Here is a 12,203-nt window from a genome sequence, read left to right as displayed (position 1 = left end):
AAACAACAACAAAAATATTAGCTGATGTTAGTCCATACAATTCAATAACAAGCACAATAACTGGGATATGCAAATAGTTCACAGTTTGACATATATAGCCACATATCTGAAGGATTGAAAAAGACATTTTATTTATAGAACAAACGATTAACTTGGGGTGGAGGATCAGTCTACTCCAAATGTGTTTCTCAGTTATGGGTAAATAAATGTTCATACTGTCTTGCACTATTTCGTTCACAACTTTATAACATACTAAAGTTCTGTAAGGAAAACAATCCCCCATAATAAAGGTTCGGCCAAAGACATTAAAGCTTTTTCTTACTACGAGGCACAAGAGAGAAATCTCAACAACTCTCACTTTCAGAACCATTATTTCCTTCATGCAAAATCTGAAAGGGATGTAACAAATTAGTATATTCTTGGATTAAATGAATACCTGCTAAGACCTCACATCAGGGAGACAAAGCATAATGGAACAACTAAAGCTTCACGACAACAGTTCATACATAGGATTTGAAAATCTGGTAAGCTAAAACGACCTTTCTCCAAGTCACTGGAATTTCGTTACTAGGAATTACAATTATGAACAACTTAAATTGGAAGGAACACACAGAAAATGTTGTGGGGAAGGCTAACCAACGACTGCGTTTTATTGACAGGATACCTGAAAATGTAATAGATCTATTAAGGAGACTGCCTACACTATCTTGTCCATCCTCTTTTACAATACTGCTGTGCAGTGTGGGATCCTTACCAGATAGGACTGACAGAGTACATCAAAAAAGTTCAAAGAAGGGCAGCACGTTTTGTATCAAAAGAAAGGCGTTTTTGTGTTGCAACAGAATCTTCTCACGAAATTCCAATCACCAACTTTCTCCTCCGAATGCGAAAATATTTTGTTGACACCGACCTACATAGGGAGAAATGACCACCACAATAAAATAAGGGAAATCAGAGCTTATACAGAAAGATATAGGTGTTCATTCTTTCCGTGCACTATAGGAGATCGGAATAATAGAGAATTGTGAAGGTGGTTCGATGAACTCTCTGCCAGGCACTTAAATGTGATTTGCAGAGTATCCAATGTAGATGTGGATGTAGAAGTTCCCACCTAGTTAGCATTGTTAAACCACAAAGTACCGTGATTCCTTTATTCAGCCATCTCTTTTGTCAGATAGAGAAATTGTAATTCTAGTTCTTGTTTACTGATCCATGATAAGCAGAAACTCTCTGACAGGCACACAATGGAATTCCTAATCAAAACTGTGTTTCTACAAGCACTTCAATGTTAAACATTTTTGTACATAAAACATGATAAAAAATTAAACTGCACAGCACTCTATACTATGCAATATAAAATGTCCACAATTACCTCCTAAATAATGATGGGTAAAACTTTTCTTTTTCATGAATCTACTGCATTATAAAAACTTAAATTTTTGCAGTGCATGTACCATAATTTGATACAACACAAAGTACACTACAGCAAAGGAAAAGGTGGAGGGTGCAATTATTGTAAACTACAAGCATTGCAGCTGGCCTTAAAACCTAACCAAACTAACAACACAAACTTCTTCTGTCATTCTGCCACACTCCTGACTATCAATTATTTTAGATGCATCATACAGGTTGTCTGGCTTCAAGAGAGAAGTTCTTTTCTTTAATTCGTTTTATCTGTCAACAAGTTACAGCTTATTTTAAAATGCCAATAATATACAATTTTATAAATAAAAGAGCATAAAATAAAACTGACCATTATCACAACAATTCTCAATGCAGGTTTAATTGCATGAAGTGAATTTCTGAACTTCTACAATCAAACTGTAGGTAGTTCACTGGATGTGACCCCCAATAAGAGCTCACGACAGTCAAGCAGAGAGGCAGTGGTGAAAACGCGTGTCATGCCCAAGGCACCAATGGGACAGCATTAAATTAACATCTAGTTATTGCCAAGTGTTTTATAGTGATACAGTCTACTCCTTGGCATGACCTGGAAACAGCCATGCTGCATCCATGTCACAGGAACACACCGAGCAGCACGTCAACACCCATCACAGAATCTGCGGTCGTAGTTCCAGGTGTTGGCCGCAGTCAGTTCCGGGGCCTCATGCAGGGCAGAGCACTGGTGAGCATGTCCAGAGGACTGGTGAGCTTGTCCCCACAGCCTAGCACAACTTTGAATGTCTGCTGAAGTCTCAGCATTCTCATTTAGCATAACTGAACTCCTCAAGTTTGCCTCCAGAGATCTGCATACCACTGATGACAGTTGCCATAAGGGCAAGTAGATGGACGTCCCCAACAGCAACATGGAGGACAGCTCAAGGGACAGTCCCATCATACAGCCAATAAGGTGTTACATGCACTGCTAAGGAGTGGCAGCACAAGGTGCTCTGCTCCCAAGTAAAACAGCTTGCAGTCTGACAGATTAGTTCCTCATCCATGCAATATCTGGTTGGCCCTTATCTTCTGTTAGTCACCATTGTGACTGCCAGGAATGTCAACCCACATAGTAGAAGTTCCTCCCCCACAACTGGACAGCTGCAGACTCATAAAAGTAAGACCCCAAACTGGCAGCATCTGACAAAACTTCATTATATCAATTGGTCATATTGCAAATAATGGTGCTGACCTTCTGTCAGTATTAGTGATGCATCCTTTGCAATGATGTCATAGTGCTGAATCAGGTGTTCCTTACACAATCTCTCTCACCACCCTATGGAGAGAAGCAATCTTGCTTCTCAGAACTTTCACAGTAGTTCAAAGAAGGATTTCAATATTATTACATGCAGTAAAATTCATAAACATTAATCTAATTTTGAAATTAATTTAATTTTACATACCAATACAATCCTTGTTTATGGACAGTGCTATTTTAAAATGTATTTAGTTAGCTTGTATTCTTCAACCCTAGTGTATTTCTTCCAATGCCGTAACAAAAGCCCACATCTTAAAATTATGAAAATGCTAGTGTGTTATAAGATGAAAAGATTTAACCCAATAAGGGCATGTTCAAACAGTGAGGAACACAAACACTATCAATGCAGCTAACATCATTGTTGATAAACAGCTAATCTTAAAACAACATACATATCCATATTTTTCTCAAATCTTTATTAGCTAAATGGTTATATGTTCCAATTTTTTAAAGAAATTCATGTTCATTCAATGTTATAACCCAGAAAGTGTTATAAGCCATCAGCAATTGCTGTAACTAACAAGGTGCTTGTGATCCCACTTTTTTTAATCTCTACAAATATAAATTGAAGCCCTTGCCCATTTCCATTTGTGTGTTTGGTCTAACCTCAGGAACTATTGTAAGGATTTTGATGTGGTTTTTACTAATAAGTAGACTGACTTACGAGAAAAGTTTTTGTATATAATTTATAAATATTTCATGCAAACTGGCTGTATTATGAGGAATTAATGTCAACTGCTGCTTGTAAACAGTGCCACTGCCACCTCTTGGCAACTCACAGAACTCATAGCACATGCTGTTGCTTCATGATCAACAGCATGTGATTGATCTTCATAGCTCCCTGCAGTGATGACTGTTCTCTGGTCACTCCAAAACACTATTGTCACAGTTGTGTGACCTACTGTCATTTTCCATACTGCAGTTAGTACATTTTCTGCAGCTTTCAGATCTTGAAGCCCATGTAGTCTAGCAGAAGCATGAAGTGGTCTCTAATTGAAAGGCTTACACTAGGCCATTGGGCCAAACAAAACTATTATCACCACAACCTACATATATTTCCTTCTTCTACATATTTCATCAAGTACTCCACTGCATTTTTCTGTCTATATGTGATTTCTGATATAGCTTTCACTAGCAGATACACTGATCATAGGTGGACCAGGTGGTAAACTAGTTCACAGCTTCCATCATTGCCACAAGACATTATTCCAAATGCCAATTAAATATGGAACAAACGACATTCCTGCCTCTTTAAAACTTTCCTGGCACGCACTGCTTAAATTGTTCAGTTACATGAAAGCGACATTATTCAGTTTTCTAACATCGTCCTCTGGACATTTATCGTAACTCTATACAGTAGCCCATAAATAAAATCACTGCTATGCCAGCAAATTCGTCCAGCCATAGGTAGATAATTCTACCTGTGCAAACTCGGGACAAGTTGCTAGTTTGTAAATAATTAGAAGACACCTAACAGTGTCCTAACCAAGCGGCAGCACGAGAACACAAAAATAAAGATATTTAATTGTATCTCTCTATATGTGTGTTCTCCTGCTGTCTTTGGGTGAGCAGATTGTTTTCATTTATCAAATTACATTATATTTTCAAAAATTGGTTACTTTCAAAAATTTATTATTTCTGTTAAAAGATGTCTACATTTTTAAAGCAATCACTTGGCACCTGAATCTTTTACTCAGCCCGTTAATACAGGGTGATTCAAAAAGAATACCACAACCTTAAAAATGTGTATTTAATGAAAGAAACATAATATAACCTTCTGTTATACATCATTACAAAGAGTATTTAAAAAGGTTTTTTTTCACTCAAAAACAAGTTCAGAGATGTTCAATATGGCCCCCTCCAGACACACGAGCAATATCAACCCGATACTCCAACTCGTTCCACACTCTCTGTAGCATATCAGGCATAACAGTTTGGATAGCTGCTGTTATTTCTCGTTTCAAATCATCAATGGTGGCTGGGAGAGGTGGCCGAAACACCATATCCTTAACATACCCCCATAAGAAAAAATCGCAGGGGGTAAGATCAGGGCTTCTTGGAGGCCAGTGATGAAGTGCTCTGTCACGGGCTGCCTCGGGTAGTTTGGTTTTCAGCCTAGTCAACAGAGCCTCAAGTGAACAAATGTACAACTAAATGAAACTTTATAGCTCCCTTAATTAGCCGACAGATAGTGCTTAGCTCTGCCTTTTGTCGTTGCAGAGTTTTAAATTCCTAAAGTTGTGGTATTCTTTTGAATCACTCTGTACTTTTAGTGATGCTCTGCTTTTTTATACTTTCTTTTTAACATGATCTTAACAGTAGGAGTAGTAGCAGTAGCAGCAGCCACAGAAAACAGTAAGAATTGCAATCTTGTACCAAGACAACTACCAATAAACTGCAATATGCAAAACCATTAGTTTAGAAGCAAAATATCTAGGCACAATGTGACCATAGAGAAGAAGAGAATTTTCACCAGAAGAGAAGAAGTCTATGATTGGTGACAGAAAAAAAAGGAAAAAGTAGTGATACAGAAGGGAAAAGAGAACTGGTAAGAGGAGGAGGAGGATATTAGTGTTTAACATCCCGTTGACAATGAGGTCATTAGAGACGGAGCGCAAGCTCGGGTGAGGGAAGGAAATCGGCTGTGCCCTTTCAAAGGAACCATCCCGGCATTTGCCTGAAGCGATTTAGGGAAATCACGGAAAACCTAAATCAGGATGGCCGGAGATGGGATTGAACCGTCGTCCTCCCGAATGCGAGTCCAGTGTAACTGGTAAGAGGAACAGCTATTATAGCTAAATATTTTGAAGACTGCTTATGCTCTACCATGTAGGAAGCTTTTCAAACGATGATTAAAAACTCAGTTAAGAAGAGAGACCACATCAAACATAAGTAACTTGTCCAGACTCATCTATCTCAATAAAGCAAATATATCAACAAAAACAATCAATTTTTGAAAATGTAATGTCACTGCATAGATAAAGAAATCTAATCACCAAGTGATTGCAAGAGAACACACATATATACAGATTAAAGAAATTTGCAAGCTTTTGGAGCCAGGGGCTCCTTTTTCCGCAAAAGGGTTGAAGGGGAAGGAAGAGGAGCAAAGAAAAAAAAAAGACTGGCAATGTTTAAGAAATCAGGAGCATTAATTTCCTTAATCTTTATATGTGTGAATTCTCCTGCTGCTGGTTGGTGAACAGATTTTTTACCCAGCCAGTTACATTATTTTTTCAATAGAGCAAATGATGTACTTAACTCATAACAATGAAAACAAATGCTACAGTTGCATCACATGCAGATATTTGCAGTTAGTCTGACTTGTCCAAGTGTTTACTATGTGCAGGTGGTAGAGTTACAGTAAAATAGTGAATATTTGGTAGGACTTTCAATAGTCTCCTTGTTATTTACTTATTTATCATATGGCGACAAGTGTGTTATTCACCCACTTCAGACATTATCACATAATATGAGTTATATATCGACCGGAGATTCAGATTTTGTGGTAATTTAGGAGGATAACTATTTACAGGTTTGCCATGTTTGCACTGATGGCTGAACATGTGAGGTGTCAGTAGATTTCACATATTCAACATATTTCACAGTATAATCTGTGAGTTTCATGAAAGAGCACATTTCCAATGTAACACAAGTTCATTTTGAAACATAAGATACTTAATTCTATAACAACAAAAACTGAAGGATGGATTAAAAACAATATTATGTAGAGGACACAATAACAAAAATAATCAGTTTTCATTTTTTTTAAATATAATGTAACAGGGCAGATTTTAAAAATCTACTTATCAAGGGAAAGCAGGAGAACACACACAAACAATTGTTACTCCTTGACCTTTATATGCGTGTGTCCTCCTGCCACCATTTGTGGAAAGGATAGACTGTTACTTATCTCAGAGAGAAGACGTTAATTGCAAGACAGGCACAATGAAAAAGAATACTAGAAATATTTTTTGCTTTCGGACAAAGTTCTTGTTCTCTCAATCCACACAGCATCTGACACATACATGGCAATTGTCTCCAGGTGCTAGGGCCTGATGCAACTGCCTCTGACATGTGAAACTATCTAGCTAGGGGTGGGTAATGAGGAGAAAGGAGGCAGCATGGGAATGGAAGGGGAAGAGATAACAGGGTAAGAGTTGGGCAAGATGTTAGTGCTGCTTTGGAAGCATGCAGGGATATGGTGGAGGCAGGATACGGCTGCTTCATCCCTGTTCCAAACCCCTTACCTCATTGCTCATATTCCTGCAATAGACCCAGATGCATGAATCATACCACACATCCTCCCACTACCACCTGCTACAGTCCTGTCATGGCATCTCCCACCCTATCACAAGCAGCACCACCTGTGAAAACTGCAACCACTGGGCCACATTCTACGTGAGCATGAAGGCTAAAAAGTTATTTGTCCAAATAAATGGCCACTGCCAAATTCTTGCCAAGAGACAGCTGGACCTCCCAAATGCTGAACATGCAGACTAACACAATGTGGTTCACTTTAACAACTGCTTCACAGCCTGTGTCAACTTGATTCTTCCCACCAACATGGCTTTTCTGATTCGCACAGTGGGAACTCTCCCTACAACATGTTCTTCATTACTGTAAATCCCCTGGTCTTTGCCTGCTTATCCCCTTCTCTGAACCCAGTCCAGAACACACATGCCTTCTATCCCATCAATGCATCTAAAAATATTTTCTCTAACTCTTCTCCCCCCCCCCCCCCTCCCACCACCAGCACAGCCTCCCCATGTTGCTCCTAATATCCCACTGCCACCGTGTCCCTACATGCTCCCACACACAGTACTAGCAGCTCCCCCACACCTACCATGCTACCCCCTCCTCCTCCCCTCCCCCTTACCACCACTACCTACCACAGCTAGATTGCTGCTCATATGTGAGATGCAGTCGAAGTTGTGACTTAGTGTAACAGAGACAGTGGCCATGTGTGTCAGACTTGTTGTGTGAATGTGTGGAAGTTCTAATTCTGTGTTGCTGACTCTCATTGTGTGTTTATCTGTCTTCTTTTGTTTGTGTTGTGTGTTTGGTTTGAAACACTCATGCTCATAAATTAAGGATAATTGCAGAATGTGGTGCCACACAATGTGGCACTGCGGAGAGGGAGAGAGGGAGAGAGAGAGAGAGACAGAGAGACAGAGAGAGAGAGAGAGAGAGAGAGACAGAGAGACAGAGAGAGAGAGAGAAGAGTTGGAAATATTAAACTAGCCACTCTACCTTTGCTGAACACCTGATAAAACATGGGTATGAACCATCCAACACAGAATGTGATATGACAGTTATCAGAGTGAATAATCACAACAAAAAGCTCCTGACATTGCAAGAAAACTTTCACAGACAAAGAGCCATTGCAATGGAAAAGAAGGTACTCAATGACCAAATCCATGTAAGAAATAACTCTCTGATCATGCTAGCCACCAAAACAATAACAAACAGAGATCCAAAATGTAATGAGAATAAATAATTAATTAATCATCCCCCCCTTCTCTCCCTCACCCTCTCTCTCTCTCTCTCTCTCTCTCTCTCTCTCTCTCTCTCTCTCTCTCTCACACACACACACACACACACACACACACACACACACAACAAATGAAAAATATCAAACCACACACACACACACACACACACACACACACACACAATGACAGTTGGCAACACTACACACTGAAAATGCACATATGTTGATCACAAAATGGAAATTCCAAGTGGTGTGTATGATTTGTTGAATCAAATGCAGGTGAAAGAATGCCAGAAATCAGCCATCTGGAGTATGGAACCTAACGAATACTTCTCCTGGACCACACGCATGAGCTAACAGTGCAGGAAATCTTAAATAACGCCGAACGATAATTTCACATCACAAAATTTGTGCTAGAAAAGTTAATTATAACCTAAAAAACAAACACGACAAAATGTAACATAGCAATGTATTGTAACTACCACATAATACGTTTATTACATGTATAAAAGGAAACCGATATTACAGACCACTGAAGATGCTTCACAAATAAAAGAAGTGAAATGTGTATGGCAATAAACAAACTGCCTTCAATTAGTTGCATGGACGGAACATACCTTCACAAAAAATTATTACACATTTGCATCTTTCACACAACTTGCCACATAATAAGTTATATGCTTTTACCATCACATTCCATAGGAGAATTATTGAACAGTAGCACGCAAATCATTTGATGGTTAACAACTAATCTGAGTGCTAGAAAAAAAGGCATGCCAACAATTGTCACAAGCTGCAAAAGTAGGTTAATTTGTAAATGACAAATAAAATTCTAACCAAATTCGATGAAATCAGATACTGTTTTCTCTCTTCTAAGAGAAGAATTGCAACACTCATCATACAGCACCAGAAGTACATCCAGCAAAGTTTCTATACTGAAGCATTGGCCCTGTCCCTGCACAGGACCACCAAGGAACAGTGCTTCAAGTTGACGTAAACGGGCCTCTCCTGTCACAACTGTAACACAAAAACATATTTTAAATGTTATTCAAAAGAGCTGGTTGCACTGTAAAATTACAAAGTAAATACAAAGCTAAGAGGCTGAACTCTCATCCTTTCATTTCAGAATATGGAATAAATTTAAGTCTATGTTCAGTCATTCATCTAATATTTACAAGATTAAATATTGTGACCAGCAACTTCTTTGGATTTTACTTATACCAATGTGTGTTTTGGACTTCCAAACTGTTTTTAATTAACTTAGTGCAATCAAATATTTCTTACCGTATTGAGTCAATCAAAGATTGGTGAAAGCCTGCAACATGTCTTGGTATAAAGTTCAAAGAATGTATCCGATTGCTGCGTTTCTTCAACTAAGTAAGGGCCACAGTGCTCAAAACCATTATCATGGATAACATGATATTAACATTAATTTTAATGGTTAGGCACTAAATAAAAGAATGCATTTACCAAAAATTAAGACAAATGATAAATATATGGAGGCCCATATAATTCAAGAGACATTATCATGACATATATGTCCCAATAATGTTAAGGCGTAACTAGCATTCAAATAAAACAAAAAACTTATCTTCTCCATTATGTAGCTAAGACATTATCTCCTTTATAACGATTAGCAATGCAAGCAGTCTCTCTTAAATTCAGGATTGCTGCATTGATTATCACTGCAGGGGATTTCAGTGGTTGAAGTATGTCTCCAACATGCCACACATCTCAATAAATTAAACAGAGAAGTTAATACCATTTTATAGACCTCCATTGTCCAAATATTAGTTCACTCTGAAGACTGCATAAAAGAAATTTCAAAACTTTCTTTTTTATTTGAGAATTTTCTTTGTGCTTGAGATTAAAAATTAATAGAAAAAAATATAACAAGGCACTCTACAAAAGAAAACACAAAAAATGAAATATGATACAATGTTCATCCTTGAAGAAACCTCATTAAGATTCTCCTCTCTAATGCTTTCCCATGTAAAAGTGCTCCTTTCTCACATAAGAACCACACTGGCTCTATGAGTGGCACTTTTCCTTGAAGTTCACACAAACTTTTCCGCAGATGACAAATGAGTTATCTGCCAGCACAGGAGAAAGTGTGGGCTGCTATTAATGACTGAAAATAGGAAATCTCCTTCCTGCTTGCATTTATAATCTCCAGCAGTTTACCAAATTCCTCACAAGATAAAGCTGCCTGAGGTTTTGCTACCACCCACACAGTTATGAGAAAGTGTGTGGTCAGAGAATTGCTAGAACAGAATTTGTCAGTCATATGAAATAACACCTACAATTCTGCAAACCATTATAAGAAAATAGAATGAACTTGAACAAATTGCTGGTGGGCTGGCAATAATTCACCAGAAGCTGAAAACTGTAAGATAGCAAGTACAAGCCAGGCCTGCATCATAGCGATGTGCTGTAATTATTTACTGAAAAATTAGTGGTGAGACCGAATAAATGAATGAAAATGTGTTGCTTCCAGGCAAAATGGTGTCTTAGTAGACTCAAAAGTAGAGAACGAAAAGAGTGGCATATTTACTGCAGATTAATTTGGATCATTTTTCAAACTTATGCACGAAAAGTCCCTCGATGGTGGGTAGCTCAGGAAAGACATTATGGTAGTACAAGCTTGTGCCACTGCTAATGGAACAGAGAAACTGTTGTCACTTATCAGTGATAAAGCTGAAAATCCCCTTTGCTTCAAAAATGTGCATAAATTATCATGTGCTTACATAAATCACTGACAAGCTTGAATGAAAAAGAGTAAAATCTGTCATTTAGCAAAAAGTGTTCTCTCACAAATTGAACAATGAAAAATTCAAGATTGTGCTTCTCATTGAGAACTGTGCTGCCCCCACAAAAAAACGTTTTATGCCAAACATTAAATTTGCTTTTTGTTCTAGCAATATGACCAGAAAATTTCAGCCCTTGGAACAAAAAACTATAAACATGACAAAACAATGTTATCCCAACTGCCTCATTCAACTATATCTAAAACATATTAATGAGCCAGAATCTGCAAAGCTGCTAAATCTTCTTGATCCAGTAAATTTGTTTCAACTACATGCAAAGCCATGGAGGATCAAGTAACCTAAAGCTTGTTTCAAGAAGGCAGGTGTTTTTTAAACAAGTTTATCACTCTCTTGAAAAAACTGTCTAATGGATATCATTTTCAGCTTATGACTGTTAAAGTTTTGATTCTGCTTGTCATACTTTAAGCAATTCACACAGGCTCCAGACCCATGTTACAAGAATTTTATGTTGTCTTGAAATTTGGTGAAACATGATTGTAGCTGGGGAAAAAAAACAAATTTTTTGCCACAAGCAGGTGGTGGGGTAAATCTCAATTATTTAAGGATACATACAATGAAAACTGACAGGTGGTCATGAAAACCTTGGAGATACTTATGTCACTTGCCTGCTGCCCACTCTCGGGTAGGTTGTGATTTCCATCTTCCCTCTTTGTGTGCTGTTCCCCACATTCTCTCCCGAACCCCCCCCCCCCCCCTCGCCCCCCCCTGGGGGTATTATGGTTTTTTACATTGATGGCTCTAAATCCACTGGTCACATGGGATAAGACTTCATGTCTTCTGTTGGCACGGAACATCCTCTCTTGCCCGCCACATGTAGGGTGTTTTCTGCAGACCCCATTGCCTTTTACTGTGCCCTGTGCTTTATTAAATGGTCCTCCTTCACCCAAGTTTTGTTATGAAGGGACTTGTTGAGTGGCCTTCAGGCTATTGCCTATTGTTTTTTCCATCCTCTCTTGGTCTGTGCCATTCACGACCTTCTTGCCAACGTTGAGCTCACTGCATTTTCTGTTGATTACTTTGGGTTCAAGGCCCCATGGGTATCCCTGGTAATGAACATGACAGTTGTCTGGCTGTTGGGCAGCCATCTATCCCCGTTCGCTGTGACCACTCCGGGGGAGGGGGAGGGGGGGGGGATTTGTGGCTTCACATCAAGTTCCTTTCGCTCATTCCTGAGGACTCTTGGGGGGAG

The 12,203-nt window shown here is 38.7% G+C and overlaps 1 protein-coding gene across 1 annotated transcript in view; it reads right to left on the bottom strand.

Moving 5' to 3' along the window:
* LOC124614022 (serine/threonine-protein kinase Genghis Khan) overlaps positions 1 to 12,203 on the bottom strand; it is a 349,615-nt gene that overhangs the window by 278,377 nt on the left and 59,035 nt on the right. Inside the window, exon 3 of the mRNA XM_047142836.1 lies at positions 9,024 to 9,203. Coding sequence (XP_046998792.1) covers positions 9,024 to 9,203 — 180 coding nt within the window. The remainder of the gene's footprint in view (positions 1 to 9,023; positions 9,204 to 12,203) is intronic.

This window comes from Schistocerca americana, chromosome 4 (genome assembly GCF_021461395.2).
Source record: "Schistocerca americana isolate TAMUIC-IGC-003095 chromosome 4, iqSchAmer2.1, whole genome shotgun sequence".
Taxonomy (NCBI): Eukaryota; Metazoa; Arthropoda; class Insecta; order Orthoptera; family Acrididae; genus Schistocerca; species Schistocerca americana.
The sequence above is the reverse complement of the archived record's forward strand: the minus strand, read 5'-3'. Positions and strand labels throughout refer to the sequence as shown.